Raw genomic sequence first — 21,721 nt, forward strand, 5'->3', positions numbered from 1 at the left:
TATCCATCTGTCATCTATCTATCTATCTATCTATCTATCTATCTATCTATCTATCAATCTATCTATCTATCATCTATTATCTATCTATCTATCTATCTATCTATCATCTATCTATCTATCTATCATCTATCTATCATCTATCTATCATCTATCAGTCGATCATCTATTTATAGGCAGAGTGACATATAGTCAGACTGGCATTAATGATGACCTTGAATTCTGTAATGTTTACAATGAGAATAGCCCTCAGAGGCTGGATCTTTTTAAATATCTAGTCGCTTGGTGGGATGTTGGAATAGGGTTAGGAGGAGTGCCTTTTTGGAGGAAGTGTGATACTAGTGTGGGTCTTGAGGTTTCAAAAGTCCACACCAGACCTAGAGTCAGGCAACCTCCCTCTTGCTCGCCCTTTATCTCCCAACCGTCTGCTCCCTACAGATCACGATGTAGCTCTCGGTACTGCTCTAGTGTCATGTAAGTTACCATGCTCCCACCATGATGATAATGAATTAACTTTCTTAAACTGTAAGTCAGCCTCCAGTGAAACATTTTCTTTCATATGAATTGTTTTGTCATAACATCTCTTTATTTCAAATTAACATTTTGTTATTTCCTCCTTTTTGCTCTGTCTCCATTTATTTTTCAGGATATGGACAGCATTATACAATCAGCTGATTTTGTTCATTTTTTTCAATACTTTCAATTGAGATGTGGCTGCCATTCACAAATATGTCATCCTCACATTTAGACATTCGGAGAATATAAGAGAAATCTATGTAATTTTTCTCCATGCTTCTAACAATCTTCCAAGGTGATGTAGTAGAAGAAATTAAGAAATATGAAGCAACTGCATTTTAATTAATACATTTTGTTCTAGGTGTTTTATATGCACCATTGAATGCCTTTTTTCCTGTTTTTTATTTTAATACTGAAGACTTTTAAACAATTAATGTAAGATTTCATTTTTATTCTCATTATACGGAGAGATATCTTGAATGTTATTTTATATTTTGTTTTACTTTTTCAAAAAACCCTGATTATTTCTCGGATGTTTAGTTTCCTTTGTCTACAATCATATTAAAAAGATACTTTGGTTATTTTTGGATGAATTCCATTCTATTTTCTAGAAAACTAAAAGGATCTCAAAGCCAGTTCTAGCTATTTCAACAAACATGGATGGGTTGTCTAGTTTATGTAAACTTGACACAAGCTGTATTCATCTCAGAGAAGGTAACTTCAATGGAGAAACTATCTACATACGATGTTATAAGGAAGCCTGTAGAGTATTACTTTGTGATTTGGGTAGAAGGATCAAACCAATTCTGAGTGGTGCCACCCCTGGGCTGGTGGTCCTGGGTTCTACTACAAAGCCTAGAGAGCAAGCCATGAGGAGCCAATCAATAAGCAGCACCCTTCAATGGCCTCTGAATTAGTTGCTACCTACAGATTCTTGCCTGATTTTATTTCCTATCCTGACTTGCTTCAACAATAGACTATTATATGGAAATATAACCCAATTAATCCACATCTCCCTAAAATTCATTGGATCATGGTATTTCATCCTGGCAAGAGCTACCCTACCTTAGATAGTGATAGAGCACAATGGACGAGTATCTAGGTATCAAATATTTATTTGTTATAAAGTAATATTAATTTATAAGCTCATCAGTGAAGAGATGACATATAACAGTGAACTCAATATTTATGGAGCATAGTATGATATTCCATTTGCATGGATATGTTAGAAAATAAAGACAAACCAAGGCCAGAGGAAGTGTAATTGTGCCGGATGATAGTAGCTATAGCAGCTATGATAAAGGTACCTTCTGGATGGCCTGCGAACTCTTGTAGCCTGATGGCACATCTCAAGGTTTTGTATTATCCACCCCTCCTCTTTTTGTTTTGATTTTTATTTTGCTTTTATTTAATTAAACAGAGTTACCTAGTATAGCCAAATACAGTACTAGCAAAAAGCCTCCCTTGACACAATGAGTGAATGAAGGGGGTAAATGAGAGAATATGTAAAAGAAATATTCATTAAATGATAAAAACTGACTGCCTAGCAATTATATTCAAACCACAGACATTTTAATTAAAAGATATTGGCATTTTGACAACAGCCATAGTAACACTGAAAAGCTTCTTACTAGTTTGACTAAAGACAGAGTGTATAAGTACTGTCAAAAAGAACATTCTGCTTTTAAATTGTATATATTATCTAGGAAGTAGCAAACATTTTTATCTTCAAAGATCTAAGAGGGACACCTCTGCTGTTCAATTATATATCAATACTATATTGTTAGTATCACTGAACTATTGTCAAAAGGTGTGTTGTCCTTCCTGTTTTTCTGGATATTTTTCAGTAGCCTAAAGGAATTGTAGATTTAGCATACCAGGAATAAGTAATTGCCTTGTAAGGAAACAATTTTAAAAGCTGTACTTCCAAATTTAATGATTTTTTCTTTGAAAATTTATTTACTGTTTCCAAGAAAGTTTTTACCAAATCTACTAAGTTTAATCAAGAGCTACACACACCAAGAAGTCCTTGCAGTATTGCTGGATGCTATAAGGAATGCAATACTGCACTGCAATCTTTTATTTGGGTAAATAAAGAGGAGACTGGTTGAAAAAATTCTATGAATTTATCAAGATGATTTTTGGTGGATGATATCATAAAACAGAGGTTTGAGGATCTTCAGGCACCATCGCAAGTTTGCTTTGAAAGGCATCTTCTGTATTTCAGGTACCAAGCACTTTTAGAATAATTTTTACTCCACTATAGAAGATAACAATAGTTCCATATTCTTTTCTCCCCATAAATTAAAAATAGCTATTTTAAATGAAAATTGTCAAGGAGCAGAGTTGTGGAAGTTAATTGAAAGTTTTACATCGTTTGGAAATGACCAAGGTTTGGACAGTAGTAGAGAAGCACAGTGTTAAACTGCCAAAGGATGAAATGCATTCTTACACATTGTTTATTCCCATATGTTTAGGCTCCACTGATGGAATGAAGACTAAATGCTTTCCTTTCCAAAGAGTTTTCATGGCATAGTGGAAGACATCTGTTGCCTTCCTCAGCATTCCAACAATTTATCTACATGTATACCAACAGTTACTCACTCTTGTCTCTATTTATGCCTACTATTTTGTTTTTGAAGGTTATGTACCAGTTGTTTGAAGAATTTCCAACATATTAACTTCCTTTCCCTAACAAGTCAGAAATGCCTACGCTGTTATAATTTCACATGTGATGATGAGGAAGCTCATAGACTCTTAATAGGTTATAATACCAAACAGTAGGTTGTGAGGCCCTTTGTGAGCCCAGATAAGTGCCATACTGTTAGCTAAACCTCTGATCTTTCATCAAATGGCTCAGAGTCCCTGCAGTACACACCACCCAAGCATCCACTAGACCAGCTCTCACACAAGTGCTTTATAATAGTTGGTGACCAGAGGTTCTGAATGCAATGTAAGCAGCAGTATGAAGAAATGGAGAAAGCATGAAACTCCTCACCTGTATTCCACATTACTATTGTGCTCCTGATAGCCAAGGTAACTAAAAACTGCATTGGTCTTTCTCAACTCAAACTTAAAGCTTTTGATACCAACTGAGCCTAAAAGACCTCACAGATAAAAATATGGCTCTGTTTATTAAATCTCAGCATATCACACAAAAATGATCCAAAATGAGTCATCATTCCGAATATACATAATTTCAGCATGTGAAGCTTCTATCATCTATCTATCTATCTATCTATCTATCTATCTATCTATCTATCAACCTATCTATGTCTTTTTAGGTGTGTGTGTGTTCAGAATGTGAAATATATATATATGTATGTATGTATGTATGTATGTATGTATGTGTGTGTACACCTAAACATACACACACACTTTATTTGTATTTAACACTCTTTTTCAGCAGATTATATTTTTCTATTTAAAATTATTGCTATGTGGATGTACAAATCAACTTGATTTCTGACTTTATGACCCAGTATGCTAAGATTGTTCCTGCTCAAAAATCTGTCATATAGCAATGCAGTTTGCATAGCACAGACATCTTCACTAACATCAATGATTAACAACACTGTGGAGGAGTAAACGAAGGACAAGAAAGCACTTTCTAGTCTTTCATCAATGAAGTCACTGATTTACTATTCTTAGCCAAGTTACAAGAAATTGGCATTTTTTTCATTAAAACTATCAAATATTTAAAAAACTCATAGAGCTTAATATATTCTTACCTAGTCAACATATCCTCATCTGAATATCAAATGAGATTTTGCTAAATATCTTATTTAGCTAAGAATAAATCTATGTCAAACACAAATTTTATAGCATGTTTTCTCAGCATGCCTTGATTTCAACTGTCGCCTTTGTAACTAAATAGTATCCTTTTATAACCAAGGAACCTAGGCTCAAACTTTGGCAACTAAAGACTTAGTTAAGTGTTTTGTACAAAATACACACTCACCCAGTGTTAAAAAAATGAAATCAACTATTCTGAGTGTGGTCATAACTCATCTAGGCAGAATATTGATGAAGAGGTTTAAAACATCATCTAGAACTGACACTTTTCAAAACATCTCTTCCCTGTCGTATATTTCTTGGCTTTGATAACTTTTGGCAAATTCTACTCAGATGAGATGCATATTTCTGACATTTATAAACAAATAAAAAATATCTCTTTTCTCATTAAAAACACCCCCTTAGGTCTACGAGAACCCAGCACGTACTTATTCTTTTTGTATGCTTGGCTCCCACCCAGAGGCATAGCTAATGACGATATCAGAAAATATTGCAGTAGTACCACTTTCTATCATCATAATAAAACCCCCAATGGGTGAGAGAATATACTAAGTCACCTGTGTGAAGTGCAACATTAACCTTTTTGTTACTCGTGGCCCGAATGGATGTCACATTTAAACACCCTGACAGTGTTTCCACATCACTGTATTGATTACTTCATGACAGTCTAATGCTTGGACCGCCGAAGTGAATTTCTGGTAACACCCAGTCTGCTCGTAGAGCCTGGGGACACTTTTCCTATCAGAACCCAGAGTGCTTAAGTGGGTTTATGACACAACAAACTCCCTTATAATTAGAGGCGAAATCAGCAGTCACTATGGGATTCTTTCCAATTATGGATCTCCTAGTGCTTGAATTAAGACTTCTTTAAACACCCAGACTGTTCCTATCAATATGTCTGAGTTAGCTCCTAGAATTCCAGTATCCTGGGTGAGCTGCCTGCCTCCTTTACTGGCAGAGTTGTCTTTTTCTATCACGTTGATTTTATTATTTAAAATGACTGTTTTGTTGTTGTTGTTTTTGTTGCTAGAGGAAATGTCCATTTTCTCCCACAGGGGGATTGTAGGCATAAGAAGGAAAATGACGAGAGAAGTAACAGTTTTCATTTAGGTATATTAAAGAGTATGTATTTGTATTTTTTTTTTCTTTTGAAAGAACACCAAAGGATTCTCAAATATTTTTAAATACTCTGACCATTTCCCCACTTTGCTTGAAGCTTATTTTGTTTTTCTACAGATGACTACCATCAATATTTTAACACTACTTACTATGACTTATGTTTTCAAGTCTTGCTCAATATTGCTAATTGACTTCTTCATTACCATAAATGTGCTATGAAGCAACACTACTGTCACAAAACTCTTAAAATGAATAAACAAAATTATGCAATATAAACAACGATACAGTTGCTCATTGTTTATAAAGCTCCACATATAATGACCAACGCTACAGCTACAATCAGTGAATATAATTCCTACTCTCTATGATAAAAAGAGTCATTAGAGCTGCTGACATCAGAGTTAGTGGAAGCTCATGCATGTTAGGCTGCAGCCCACACTGTATCGTTTCCTACAATAACCATAGATGTATCGTCAAATGATAATTCAAAAAAAGAAAAGGAGGCCAAAGGGGAGGTTAAAATAAAGAGACATTTCCCTTAAATACAACCTTTTTGTCTAGTGTGGGAGGACACTTAGAATTCCTGCACTCAAGAGGCTGAGACAAAAGAACCATGAGTTCTAGGCCAGCCTCGTCTGGGCTTCAACACTGTAACTGCCTAAAATTAATAAATGAATTAAAGAGGCAGGTGGATCTCTGTGAGTTCGAGACCAGCCTGGTCTACAGAGCTAGTTCCAGGGCAGGCTCCAAAGCCACAGAGAAACTCTGTCTCGAAAAAAAAAAAAAACCAATCAATAAATAAAAAACCCAATAAATAAATAAATAAATAAATTAAATGTTATTTCATTGCATGTGACAATACTTTCATGGTCAATTTTAAAAATATGTGTATATACATACATATGTGATGCATACACACACACACATACACACACACACACACACACACACACACACACGATGTAGATATGGCTCCAGTGCTATGGCTGCTCTTTCAGAGGACCTGAGTTTGCTCTCCAATACCCACAGTGGATGGGTAACAATTGCCAATAACTGCAGAGAATCTGGCAACATCCTTTGCCTCCAAGTGTGCCTGCACGCATATGTGCGTGTGTCCACGTGTACACATACCCACACAGATTTAAAAATACGAATCTTGAAAAAACATATATGGTATTAGAGTCCCATAAATATAACAGCATGTTTAATTCACTCGGGTCAGGCTCAACAGCTGTTTCTGTTTTCAAGGAGAAAAATGAGAATACTAAAGCTGGACCAGAGTTTATGCATCATCCTGATTGGGGTGGCAGGCTCTCAGGATCTGTGTATCCACTGAGATCTCCCCTGGCAAGGAAAAGTGCCACTCACGCTGCTTCTGAGGAGGCAGAATAAATTAGCACGGCCAGAAGGAGTGGTGGGTCTCAAGGCAGCAACACAACAGCTTAGAACAGTGTTTTCCCTACCCATGCTTAGGGAAATCAGTGAAACGGCTGGAAGAAAGTATCCGTCATGTGTGACACATTATATGTTAGTACACCTGCAAAGATTAGCAGCCGAAATGAAAAATTCAGATTGTACTTAATTCCATTTTTCAGAATGAAATATACCTTTGCCTGAAAATATGGAGATGCGAGGATTTACCTGCGGTAAGCATGGAGCCCCATTGCTTACATTACAAAATACCTCTGACTACAGTAACAGCTCTAATTTGTCTTTCTGCCCACCCCTTACAACACCCTTCAAACACGCGAACAGAGCACGATCCTTTGCAGAGCTCTGCATGACTGCCTAGGCTCAGAGAGCTTCTCACTGGGCAGGTTTTCCCCAGCTATTCAAGGTGAGGATAAATGGCACCCTGCTTCGCCAGGACAAGCTCACAAAGGGACACGTCTACCCTGGATCAGGCTGCTGCTCTCCTCGCTGACAACCACCCAGACTGTAATTTCGTGAGAACACAAAGCGGGGCCATTTAATGAAACAAAGTGATGGAGTTCCTTGTCAGAGCTGCCTGAGCCCACAGAGGCGGTAGCATACACATGGCTCTACAGACTACTGATGAACTCAGACAAGTTCTCACTCCAAGGCAGAAGAGCTGCTTAAGTGTTAGGCACCTATAGCTGGGCTTCTTTATCTAACACAGAATCTCCTTTAAAAATATTGTTCTCAGGGCTCTCTTGAAGCAATGAATTCATGTTTTAAAACTCTGATGAGACACATTGCAGGGAACAGGTAGAGGATTGGCATTTTAACATGTTCCCAGAGTGACTTATATATACTTCTTGTAGTGAGTTGGTAAATTGGAGTTTGTCAACCACATACAAAGACGATAGTCAAAAATAGTCACAGAATCCGGGCGGTGGTGGCGTATGCCTTTAATCTCAGCACTCGGGAGGCAGAGACAGGCGGATCTCTGTGAGTTCGGGATCAGTCTGGTCTACAAGAGCTATTTCCAGAGCAGGCTCCAAAGCTACAGAGAAACCCTGCCTCGAATAACAAAAAAACAAACAAAAAACAAACAAAAAAAGTCACAGGAAAAGAAAACGCCAAAATGCAATAGCATTATCATATCCTTTGTTAATCTACTAAGGATCGTGTTCTTATTAAGAATATTAAGAATTTTCAGTTTCTTGTTGAAAATAGATAATAGGATCTTCTTTCACAACTTCTGATTTAATCTAGGGTGCAATCCGACAGTTTAAATTTGTGCCACATCTCCAGTGCATAATCTAAGCTCCATCTGACCACAGGGATGGCATGTATGTACTCTTTATGCATTCATACTTTTGTTACACAAAACATATGAACAAGTATTTCTATTTTTCCAACACCCTTAAAACAGTTGCTTCAATAAACGTGTCTGCTAGCCAGGCAATGGCGGTGCACACCTTTAATCCGAGCACTCAGGAGGCAGAGGCAGGTCTATCTGTGAGTGTGAGGCCAGCCTGCTCTACAAAGCAAGTTCCAGCACAGGCTGCAAAGCTACACAGAGAAACCCCGTCTTTAAAAACAAAAAACAAAACAAAACAAAAAAGTGTTTTTTTTCCAAATGATTAAACAAAATTGCAATCCATAACCCTAGTAGCTCTCTACAGTTTTTGATATGAACATGACTTTGCCTGCCAGCATTGGTTCCTTCATCAAAAACACTCACGGAATTGCCTTCAATGAACACACTAGTTCCTGGGAAGAGTTAGACCACAAAAGAGGCGATAATTACACTGTTCTATGAGAAAATGAATGCCCTATCCTAGTAATTTTAGTATTAAACTAAAAGTACAAATTTTTAATTTCACAATGATTATAATAGTCGGCCTTCATTTCATTCAAATTGAACAAAAGTGTATTTATACTTAAGATTTTGTTTTTATCTTTTTCCTCTTTTCTGTCCTCATAATGAAATCAAATGCAAGCCACTGTGGTTTGAGATTTTCACTATACTAAGTACTAGAATGCATCAACAGAAGTATATCTGCTTTGCCAGTAGGACATTTAAATTATTTCATTATACTCTTTCTGTGGGAGTAAACTCAAGAACATGCTATGTGCTGCTCCAGGACTCTCTAATCAAGAGATGGAAACAAACTCTAGCTAGCATGCTGAGGACTTTTAAAACTAGAACAGAATCTCTCAATGAAAATTTTATTTATTTTTGACTTTAGTTTTCAATGGTCAACTTCTCTCCAAAAATACTAAATGAAAAATACCAGAAATAATTCATGATCTGTATTCCAAACCACTTGTGTTCTGGGGGTGAGAAACATCCCAGTTCTCCTACAGATCTGCACTGTATTTTTCCCCACTTGCCTAGTTTACCAGGTCAGCTAATATGACATCACAGTACCATGTCTATGAGACAGGTAATGTCTTCAAACCTCAGACCGTATTAATGTATGTTGTGGGACAATGGTCTTGTACCCTGTAAAGATTTGCTACTTGTATTGGTTTAATAAAACACTGATTGGCAGGAAGTATACGTGGGGTGACCAGGCAGGAGGTATAGGAGGGGCAACCAGAATAGGAGAATTCTGGGAAATGGAAAGGCTCAATCAATGCCTCACTGATAAAAGGTACCAAGTCACGTGGCTAACACAGACAAGATTATGTGTTAATATAAGGTATAAGAGTTAATGAGAAGCCTGAACTAATAGGCCAAACAGTTTATAGTTAATATAAACTTCTGTGTGTTTCATTGGTACTGAATAACTGAAGGACAGAGCGAGACAGAAACCTCTGTAACAAAAGTATGTATTTTTTATTATTTGTTATCAATTTCCTACTGTGCCCAAATCATAAATTAATGTCATCACCAATGTGACGGCATAGGGAAGACAAAGTTCATGTAGAATTTGGTGATATTTGTGAATTCTGCTTCTACATGGGTTGTTTGAATATAGTCATCATGGATGAGATGAGTGATTCACAGTTATTTTATCCTTAGCCCAAATAAGAAAACATCAAAAATAGGGCCAGGCCCTTTCTTTCACAACTATTTCCTCAATAATATTTTGTCATTTTTCATTTGTTCGTTCAAATCCCAAAAGGGACCTTGTGATTCCTAAGATACTTTACCCTATCATCTATTTTAGTCTTCCATTTTCATCAAATGTAGTATTAAAACACGGAACTTCAAACAGTCTTCTTTGGTTTTATGTATTCCATTCCTTGCTGAGGCTCTTTTTCCATAAAAAAAAAAAAAAAAACTAAGAGCAAAGATGTATATTCTTTTATCTCATTAATATGCTTTTTGGTTATGAAATCTAAGCAGATAATTTTGAAAGGGAAAAAAATTCTCCTATGTAACTACACCTAAATTGTTTTCAGAAAATTCTCCTATGTAACTATAGCTAAATTGTTTTCAGAAATGGTTTACATGCTTGACATTAAATTATAAATGAATAAGCATTCCTCACATTGTCCTTAATTATTTTATTAACCTTAGTTGTTCAGTTAAATCAGACTTGGAAAGTAATTTTTAACAAAGAAAAGTACATGGTAGCTCATAACTTCCTTGTAAGGAAAATACACCTCATTCATTTACTGTCCATTTGAACACCAAAAGAAAAATAAGTTTATTATCTTTATATTTCTATCTTCCTTGTTCTTTTTGCATTTCTCTATTATATTTTTTATCATTTTTCCAATTTTGTTCAAACATAATGAGCATGAAAGTATAGTTAGTAATGCATCTGAATTCAGAAAATGGATATAACATGCTAAGTAGGTCTAAATCTAATAAAGATCTAGTCCTCAAATCTCTAAAGTCCTTCAAATTGCTCAGAATCTCTGCAAAGTTTCCAACTAATCCTTCTAATCCTTCAATAATTAAATCTGCTTCTTCAAGTATTTCCAAGAAGCTACCACATCACTGTACTCCATTTCACAAACCACACTATCATCTTCTTTTAGGCTGCGTGCCACGGGTAAGTTTTGAGATGTAAATATAAAAGCATCACATCTTTATGATTCCAATTGAGGTGTCTTTGAAATTTACATCTACATTTGATGTCGATGTAATAGTCTGAGTTACATGGGACTGATAATTTTCCAGTGTTTCTAAGGTATGTGAAATCTAGAAGTTATCCAGGTCTGGAGGGTGTTCAAAAATAGCAGACATGTTTGCTTGCCTTCACTCTACTTTAGCTTTGGTATATTCTTGCACTGGCTACTTCACCTTATTTACTTTGACTTAATTCTTCATACGTATATTCTGTCTGACCTCCCTTGCATTTGTTATGACTGCTCATTCTTCTAAAGCATAGATGGAGGCAACATGATGAAAGTGAACATCAGATTGACCAGACTGACAGAAACCGAATACACAGCTAACTATTTCCTTGCATTTATATGTTGCTAGTATTTTTTCTGGGTAAGATTATTTTTAAAAGATTGAGTTTTACAGCTAAAACATTTAGTTGATGAAACACTTTGCAGAAAAGGTAAAAGAGAGTTTTGGTTTGTACCTTCAGCAATATTCATAGATAGACAGTATGTGTAAATTTGTCCTGTTACATAAAGAGCATGAAGAGATACAGCACTCTTCCAAAGCAAATACAAAGAAATATTCTCCATTTGTTTTCAGAGAGATCTGATAACAGGTCTCACTCTATAGAACCAGACAATAGTACAGATTTTATCTATCTACCATTTATGTATCTTCAGTTATGCCATTTATCAAAATTATTGGAGAATTTAGATTTCTAGTGGAAAAACAGTTACTAAGAAAGAAGTAGATCTGTACTTTAAAAGTCATGCTTGCAAGCTCTTATCTAAGGTTCTTGACTACCACTTCAAATATTTCAAATTGGACATTAAGCAGGTATCATCAGACATAGCAATTTTAGCAGCTCATATGTAATGTAGCAGAGTCTGCTTCATCTGTGCTAGTATGGCCAGAAGGATGAGATTAAGGGCACACCCTCCCCACCTTCCTATTCAGCAATCACACCCTTGCTACTGTTGCCAAACATCACAGGAGGGCTCATATGGAGCTGCAAAATCACTTCAGTTCCACCTGCCTGCCCTCTGGTGGACATGCTAATGAGCAACGCAACAGCTCCAGAAGACACAGCTCGAGTGTGCATGAGAACACTCGTTCAGAAAGAACTCGTCTTTGTATGTCCCTGAAGGTTCAGTGTAGAAATAATTTTCATCATCTTCTAAAAGGGATTCATTTATTGGAGACTTCACTTTGTAGGAAGGAAAGGAATCCTGCATCCATAATTCATTGTGTCAGCAGCACCTCTACTAGGAAGGTCATTTAGACGTCAGATTCATAAGAAACACAGGCTGTGTGCAGCTGTAGAGAGAGTGAGGCGTGGCTTTGCTTTTTAACCAAACTACAGTTTTTATATTCAGAGTCCGAAAAGCAGATGGGGTCATTCTCCAAAGTTTAACCCTCAGTGGTAAGGAAAAAAAAATACAGGAAAGGTAAAAATTGTGGGAGAGAATTCGGCTGACACAGAGCAGGAAAATTTTGTTACGTTTTCTCTGTACTTCCTGGGAATGCAGCAACAGCCATGTCAGTCAGCAGCAGCTGTCACCACAGGCAATGAAGAAGCCTGGGAAGAATGGGAGGGAGTTCTCCCACACAGGGAAACAGCTGATGAGCAAAATCTCCAGCTGGGGCTGAGATTAGCAACAAGTTGTGGAGTGTTTTCCTTTTTGCAGATTTCGCTCGGCTTGCAAAGATGGTGGTGAAGCAAACTTTGGAGACTGCATGGCATCTCAAGTGGAACTGAGAACTGACCCCTAAGAGGACGAGTCTGGCGGAGGAACCCTGTGTTTTCACACTCTATTTCCTGTCTCTAGTACACCCCATATAAGTAAGCTATTCAGCTAGCAGATTCAGCTGCCTATCCAACATGTGGCACTTTCAAAAATGTTCGGGATGCTCTGCCCAGCACTCATATTACTCAGCTGTCAAAGTAAAGGGCTCAGATATATGATGGGAAAATTACATTTTAACGAGGTGTCATGTGTGTTTAAAGTTCTTATTCATCACGACATAGCCAGAGCTTTTGCGGGAGACACAAATGCACTAATTAGCATATTATAAGGACAGAAGGTTCACCTAACAATCTGCATTGTTCAGTGGCTGTGCTCAGACTCCGTGTTGTTGCTTTAGAGCCTGCTCTCTTCAGCGTGTAGCAGAGATGCTCATTTGCATAATCTCTAGGGCCTGCCTGCGAAACTGTGGATTGTATTTGGAAAGAGGAACGCGCTAAGCTTGTAACACCTGTCTTCAGCGTTCTTTCATTAGGACTTACCGTCCCACGTGTTTGTCACCCATTCCCAACAGTGAACTTTTGTATCTTAGACACAGTAAGTTTAGAGACATTTTCAGGCTAGGCACCTCTCTTTGTGTAACTAGCTTGATTTTCCTTCTGAAGGAAATGTTGGGAAATATTTGTATATTTGACAAGGGATACCTAGATTTTTATATGAATAGTTTAGGACTAAATGGTGAGAGTCAAAGGAAACATCTCACCAATCAATCCACTGCAGTAATAAATATTGATTTTAGCACCAAGTGGTTTGGGAGGAAAAGCAGCTAAGAGAGAGAGCAATGACTAAAGCCAGTGAGACAGCTGGGTGCCCAATGACAGGCTTAGAAATATGCTTCCCATATCAGAGTAACTCAAACCATCTCTGAAATAGTCAAGTGTTCCTAGGAGAAGGCTAATAGACAAGGTCGACAACAGGTGACTGAGGTAATGATGACATTTGATATAGACAGTCAAAAAATACATTCTGGAGAAAATTCTAGACTTAATAGTTACAGGCCTGGGACTCTGCCCAACCCAGACAAACAGGTCCTTCACAAACAGTTTAAACTCTACCGTGACTGCTGAATAAGGTTTCTTTTACAGGTTACCCAACAATGAGTCTCTTGTTTTCACACAAAATGCATTTTCAGTAGAGGGCAACCACCAGCCCACATTAAATATAAGACAGTTTTCATTTTCTTTAAGTTGAAGGAGTCTGTGCAACCTGTTAACTGGAGATTTTTTCATAACAAAAAATTCTTTAAGCAACTGAATACTTTCTGCCGTATTATAGGACCACGGACTTTAATTTCTCTCAATTGCTTTTGCAAGAAATTACATTAGGTGGTAATTTGCTTTAGCACTCCTCTTTTACACGAGCTCAACTTATTTTTAAGTTGTTTACTTATTTATTAATTTAATGTGAATGGGTATTTGGTCTATATGTATGTCTGTACACCACATACACGTCTGGCACCCACAGAAGCTAGAGAAGAAGCCAGATGCCTTTGAAATGGAGATCCAGAGAGTTGGTACCAGCTGTGTGCATGCTGAGAATCAAACCTAGGTCCTCAGGAAGAGCAGCCAGTGCTCCTAACTGCTGAGCCACCTCTCCAGTCTCTAAACTTTTACACATGATGAAGAAGTGGAGGTGGGACTGGGGAGGATGTCAGGACTTGATATAACTTCCAGGTAACAGATACTTTAGGCATACACTGAGAGAACCAGCCAGGGATTGCATGAAAAACATTTTCATTCTCACAGTAGACTGAACAAGCAAGTATAGACAATTTCATTTACTCATGCATTCCTGAAATCCTTCAGCAAATCATTATGGAACATCTATTGTTTCTCAGTCAACAAAGACTATAGACAGAAATGACTAAACAATATCAACGAGCATATCTCAGTATGAATCCAAGTGCTATTAACATGCCTCCAAAAAGGGTTTTTGTATTTGGAGATTATACACACTGAATTCCTTAATGTGAAGCATATCACATTATTAATATTTCTAAAGAAATGGTTTTCTGATATAATTGAATGCTTAAAATGAATATTAAATAGCAGCATCAGTGTATGTTTCTAGCTATCTTCACACTAATTTCATGCTGAAAAACCACACGAACGCTGACAATTTTGTATTTGATAAATGCCTAATAAACGAGGAGAGGTTAACGTTCTGAAACTAATGTTTTCTGAGAAAAACCAGAAACAAACATTAAACTTCTAAGCTTTTCTAAGAAGAATAAACCCTAACTATATTCCCAAGAGATCTTCACTTATAGTCTAAATTGAGCATTTGAATTAAAATTTTATATGAGTTGATTAAAACTAATTTCTTTACATACATATTGCTGAAAACAATCTGTTTCACAGAGATTTTCTGTTGGAGAAGAAAGCAAACATAGACGTTGTGTGAAGGGACTAAACAGAGTCTTCCCACTCTGTGCTGGAGAATTAATTTACTGCTGGGAGATGAGGAAGGGATTAGAATTGAAAAAATGGCTTCAACACGTCATAGAATAGTTCTGAGGAGAAAAGAGAGCACTGACACTACTCCTAAAACTGCCTCATAAACTAAACACAACACAAAAGCAGTGGCCACAGAAACGAACATCTTTCTATTATAAATACATAATATGGGTAATAGTTACCCTGCAGCAATCAGACTAAGATTCTTAATGTATCAAATAAACATCATCTAATTAAAGTTTAACAATATATTACGATAGACATGATTTTCCTATTCCACAGTTGTCAAACCCAAGACAGAAACTATGAATAATCAGACAAGAAGCCAGGGTAGGTCGGGCGGTGGTGGCGCACGCCTTTAATCCCAGCACTTGGGAGGCAGAGGCAGGTGGATCTCTGTGAGTTCGAGGCTAGCCTGGTCTACAAGAGCTAGTTCCAGGACAGGAACCAAAAAGCTACAGAGAAACCCTGTCTCAAAAATCAAAAAAAAAAAAAAAAAAAAGAAGCCAGGGTAGAATTCAAAGCCAGATCCTTAGACTCTCGTGTTCAGGTTCAAAGGCAGATGCCACCTATTGGGAAGCATGGTTGAGTCTCTTTCTATAGATTCAAGAGAGAAATGTTTGCACTTTATCTTCCCAGAGTAAGTCTTGTGTGGTACAGAATAGTTCAGAATAGTTTCATACAGCAAAAATAAAACAAAAGTAACCCTTTCCATGAAAACTTGAGAATTCTACCTCTTGTTAACAAAACATAACTAATTAGAGAAAAATCCTCAGTTGAATACCAGCAGACAGCAAGTACATTTTGCCTTTGTTCTTTCTCCTTTTCTACTTCCTTCCTCCCTCCCTCCCTCTCTCTCTTCCTCCATGCCTCCTTCCCTTCCATTTCTGGCCCTACACTATTTTCTTTAAATTTAGATTTTTGTATCCAGACACAAGAAGACCCATAACAAAAATGACAGTACGAATTCACACCAGGCAGCTGCTTTGAAAAACACCAGTGTAATTTACTCTGAAAAATACCCAGCTAAAGCTGTTTTTGTGGAATAAGATGAACAGCTCCTATTAATGCTAATTGAAATCCTCATATCCACACATACCATGCATAAAATTTACTTCTACAGTTATTCTTTCCACCTCTAAATTGCAGTAGGTCCAATGCCAGAGTACTACCTTTTTAATTTGAGCATCCATGCATGTAAATTGATACTTTTTTGGTGATTATGTTGACAAATTCAATACAGGTGAAATTCCACTGTTTGTAAAGTGGACAAAGTTTTAAGTGTGAACATTCAAAACCAATGAAAACCAAATCTCTTTTCTTAAAAGAGTCCAATTAAAATGAAATCTATAATTTCTTAATATCTTTTTCTTCACAAACAGCATCTTAGAATGTAGCACTAATATATGCCATCAAGATGGCCCACATTTTAACTCCCATAAGCAGAGAAATAATTTTAAATGAGAAGTAAATTTTTCCTTATATAAACAATTAATGCAATTCTTATCTATATATAAATATATGTATATTTCTGTTTACATATGTGGAGAGATTATATACATACATGTATAAAGTTTTTGGGTGCATACCAGACATATTTTGGGCAAGTGTCTAAATACGTTGAAGTGAAGGTACAGTATTCTTCGAGGTTAATTTATAAAGTCTGGATGAAGAATTGTGTTAACTGGGTGGTGGTGGCACATGCCATTAATACCAGTACTTGGGAGGCAGATCTCAGTGAGTTTGAGGCCAGTCTACAAAGCAAGTTCCCCAGAACTGAGTCTCAAAGAAACCCTCCTCTAAAAACAAAACCAAAAATAAATAAATAAATGAATATACATGTGTTTATTAATACTTTGAATTACTATGAATACTAGTACATTTTAGAATGTTATTCAGATAAAAATAGGACAAAATCTATTAGTTCAATGAAACTTGAGATGTTGTTGCCCCTTTATTCTAGCACTACAAACCAAGAATAAAAATATGTTTCCACTAGGAATTACTTCATGCCACAGTGGAGTAAAGCGAAAAAGATTACATATTATTCATAAACAGTATGATCACAGAAAAATACAAATTTTCATTTAAAAAGGTCAGATCTGTGAGATACAGACTTCACACAATTATCCAAATTATCGATTGTGTCTGTGTTCTCAGCTGAGAAGGGTTGAGTCTGAGTCTTACCAGCATGTCATACAGCTGGGAATGTCGTTTTGGAGAGTTATCATTTATCTTTTGCAAGAGAAGCTAGAACTTGTTACTAGAGATGCTGCACCAGAGACTTCTCATTGTAGAAAAGTTAATTCGACATAACATCAGCATGGCTAATTGTGGAAAGATATGACATCACTGATTGAAGATCTTTAAGGATTAGAAAAAAATGCTACCAAATTTATCAGTTTCTTCGAGGAAGAGGTGGAAAGCCATTATACATTTGTGCATTTAAAATAAGCCGATTGTAATCTGGTTTCTGGTGTTATCATGTTACAATTGGCTTGGTTGAAGAGCAGAAGGAGGGAGAAGGTGAGCAAGGAAGTCAGGATCCCTGCTCTCTCTTAGGACTGGAGGGGGAGGGAGGAGAGTGAGTGGGGGAGCGGGAGGGCAATGGGAGGAGGGGAGAAAGTGGAAATTTTTGAATGGAAAAATAAATAAAATAAATAAAAAAGAAAATAAGCCAATTATGCCCTATTTCTAGAAAACACTATATTAAAGTCTGCAAAGAAATTATGATCAGACATGTTCATAATACAAAGATGAATGAAGCTAGCTCATCAGTTCTCTATGAGTACTGTGTGTAAAGGGTTAAAATAAACAATAAAATAGCATGCTCAGAAGGGTATGGCACATAATTCAGAAAATGAGAAATAGTAACAACTAAACTCTTGTAATTTATTTTTAATTTTTTTCAAGACAGGGTTTCTTTATGTAGCCCTGGCTGTCCTGGAGACAAGGCTGGCCCCAAACTCAGCGATCCATCTGTTTCTGCCTCCCAAGTGCTAGGTTTAAAAGCATGTGCCACCACTACCCAACAAAAACTAAACTATACTTGAAATAAATAATGTATTTTTAAAAACTATATTACTACCAAAATTCATACTCTTCTATCTGTGTTTTCCAGTACACGTTAACTTGGACAACAGTACTATGGCATGTTACAAAATTAAACTTTTACTGACTTATTTTTTTAGCATACTTTTGAGATAATGTTACAGACTGAGGCCTACGCTTGACTAGAATTCCACATTACTTAGACTGGCCTGAATCCTTGGCAATTTTCCTGTTTCAGCCATCCAAGTGCAGAGATTACAGGCATGAGCCACCATGCCTAGTAAAAAAAAAAATCTAGTAATAAAAAAATGAAAATTATTAAAGATTTTTACAATCATCTTTATATAATATTAAAAGTCAATAGTGGGTTCTGGAAGAGGGAACCATTTAAATAATTGAAATTAAAGATTATCTCAGGCTTAAATAGGACAGTGTTTTTAATTATTGTCATTCATTAAAACATGTGAACTGTTGTACTTATGGAGTTACTATTAAGTTTGCTGAGACACGTACTTTCAACTAATTCCTGCTTCCCTGATGGTTGGTCTTATGCAACGTACTTTGTTGGGTCAAGTTGTTGGCACCTAGCTCAAGAAAGCATTATGCCAAGTTAACATTTTGATATGTTCCAAATGGCAAAAGATATTCTCAAGAACATTCCACAATTAATGTGAAAGAACAGCATACAATATAAGCAGAAATTTTCTCTATTTCATTATGAAAGAAGTAACTATATGATAAAGGCAAATATATCTCAAAGAAAGCAGGATGATGTAGGAGTCGAACTAGATAAGGGACAGAGTCAATTTATCATAGGTCCGTATTCTTAGACAACAACCAACCTTTCCAAAATAAGCACAATTAATATTATGTGTTAGATACTCAAGTCAGAAGATTGCATAGGGAATTAAAACTTCACGAAGCAGCTTATTGAGAACAAATAGTAGTTTTTCTCTGAAAACTACCCCAAATCAAACTTACCTGATCTACTATCCAGAGGTCCAAAGTCCAAAGAGTATTTCACAACATGGTAGTTATTCCACACATAAAGCAGATTGTCTCTGGGGTTGTAATCCACAGCTGCGATGTACTGGTAGGAATTAGGAAAGGGTACATCCACCAGGCTATCTTTGCTTTGGTCGGTGTTGTAAATGTAGTCAATCTTATTACCAGTGGCCTCATTGTCATCATCCTCATATACAGATTTGACCACATACAGAATCCCACAAATCATAAACGCATTGGAAGCTGACCTTTTATCATACGCCGTGTCCCATGTCCCCTCAATCCGTAGGGTATAAGGGTTCAACTGGCTAATGACAATTTTGCCATTGTTTTGTTCTGTTGCATAGATTACCCATAATCCATTTTCATCCACTGCCAAGTCTATGTCAGATTTGCCACCCCATCGGTATGGGGATGTGTCATGGTAATTGGCGTTTGCTATGATCGCCTCTCCACTCTTTATCCTAGTCCGTAAATCAAACTTTACTATGTTCCTGGTACGTTCCTTGTTGAAGAACAGGGCACCATCATATACTACAAATCCAGTGCCATCCACTCTGTGAGGGAGCTTGTAGGTCGTTGTTGGCCTTCCAGCAATGAAGTCATCTTTGGATGAATACTCTGTCAGGGTATCAGTTCTGTAGGGGGTCCAGGGCATATAATAAATCTTGTCGGAAGCCTGTAGAGGGTCTTTGCACCATGCCCCAGATTGGTGGTCCGATTCAAACAAGTGCTCACTCTGGTACACTCCTTTTAGCAGTCCAGGACAAAGAAAAACTGTCAGGAGGGAAAGTTATAATAACAAATATATTAATTGAATCTCCTTTTGTGTGTTTTCACTTTTAGCAAACAGAACACAACTCCAACAAGCGATACCCACCACCACTTATATTGTGGCATTACTGTTTGTTATACAAAGCATTTTTCCACATTAATTTTGTATTTTTGTCTTCAAACAATTTGATGTCACTTGTTGGAAAAATGTCAGCCTCTTCAGAAGCAGCTGTGCTTTTCTGAGTTTTTCCTTGACAAACACATATTTTGGTGCATGTCTGAATGTAGCATATGTCTATGAGTTCTATAGACATATTACCAAGTACCAACTTTACACATGATGCTTTTTTAGTTCAATGAAGAACTGTATCTCATTTGAAAATGATAATCCATTGTTTCCACTCTGATGAAATTGACGATTTGATAGTTATTAATCATTAATAAATTGATATTCCACATTATTATCATTTGAATAAGGGAAAAGAAAAAAGATCTGCAACACTGGCCACTGAATCTTCCAGCAAAAAAAAAAGGGGGAGGGGGAGGTGGCTCTCAAAGCTGTTGCAACACACAGAGCATGCAACCCATTCAATTAAAGATGAGTGATGGATGGATACTGGAAGGAAAAAGAGAAAGGGAGAGAAAGAAAGGAAAGGAAGAAGAAGAGAAGAAGAAAGTGAAAGGTTACAGAAAAAAAAAAACCAGGATCTAGATTTTAATCAGTTAAAAACGTCCTGTTAAGTACAGTATTATTGGAACTTAAAAACATGTACCTTTTACTGTTACATGAGAAAGGAATTGAAAAAAAAAAAACAAGATTACTTGCTATAATTTTGCTGCTCATACTTCAGAAGGAAAATGGACAGGAATCATTCTATTCTTTTTGTTGTTTAGTATAACTCACTGAAGAATATTGTCAGTTTGGTGGTAAGAAAGCTGGGCAGGGCCATCTGAAATGAAGGGACTACAGAGCAACGTTTCCCAAAGGGTGGTTCTTGAAGCGGCTGTGGCACAGCTGCACACAAGGAAAAAGGGGACCTGTAGCCACATTTAGTTATGACATACGATAGATAGTACATAAAAGTGTGGCAAAGATTATCATAGCTTAAGTATAGCGATGAATCTTTAAATCGGAAGTTGGGTGAGTGAACATATTGCACAATTTGATCCCTTTCCATGAAACCACTTTGGATGACTGTGTCCTTCTGAACCTGCTCTGGGAAGCGTTGCTTGCATCTACTTGCAAGGCAAACACACTGAAGAAACAACCATGCAGTCCGCTGTTAGGTTTGAGATGATTAGAACTTTCCTGGGTGAAAAAAAGTAGGAAGCCACAAGGCATTGGACGCTGACCTGCTTTTTAATGAATAAAGGATTATCCTTTGGTGTTAGTGATTAGGTCCTCAGTATTAACTAGAAACACAGATCCCCTGGAAAACAGTCTGGGAAGAACCTCAGCTATACAGTAAAGGTGGCTGAAATGAAAGGACATTCCTAAGATTGTCAAAGACTTACTTTCTAAAGAAATAAAAAGGTTTGTGGCAAAAGTTGACCTTCACATTCTGCAAAGATAGGGACCACTATAAATTTGTAATTGAAAACAATAATGATGGTATAGAACTTAGGAGCTTTCATATGGAAATTTTGCTACAAACACGAGTGACTCTGTAACTCAAAATTGTATGTTAACCTTATGTTATCATTAATAGTGGGCTCAAGGTTAC

General features: G+C 36.8%; 1 protein-coding gene across 20 annotated transcripts in view; it reads right to left on the reverse strand.

The window, feature by feature from the left end:
• The window catches only part of Adgrl3 (adhesion G protein-coupled receptor L3), a 745,864-nt gene that overhangs the window by 273,501 nt on the left and 450,642 nt on the right, over positions 1-21,721 (reverse strand). For all 20 annotated transcript variants that reach the window (XM_026785275.1, XM_026785272.1, XM_026785262.1 and 17 more), the window contains one exon: positions 19,200-20,000. In XM_026785275.1, the coding sequence (XP_026641076.1) occupies positions 19,200-20,000 (801 nt within the window). The remainder of the gene's footprint in view (positions 1-19,199; positions 20,001-21,721) is intronic.

Source organism: Microtus ochrogaster, linkage group LG1 (assembly GCF_000317375.1).
Source record: "Microtus ochrogaster isolate Prairie Vole_2 linkage group LG1, MicOch1.0, whole genome shotgun sequence".
NCBI lineage: Eukaryota > Metazoa > Chordata > Mammalia > Rodentia > Cricetidae > Microtus > Microtus ochrogaster.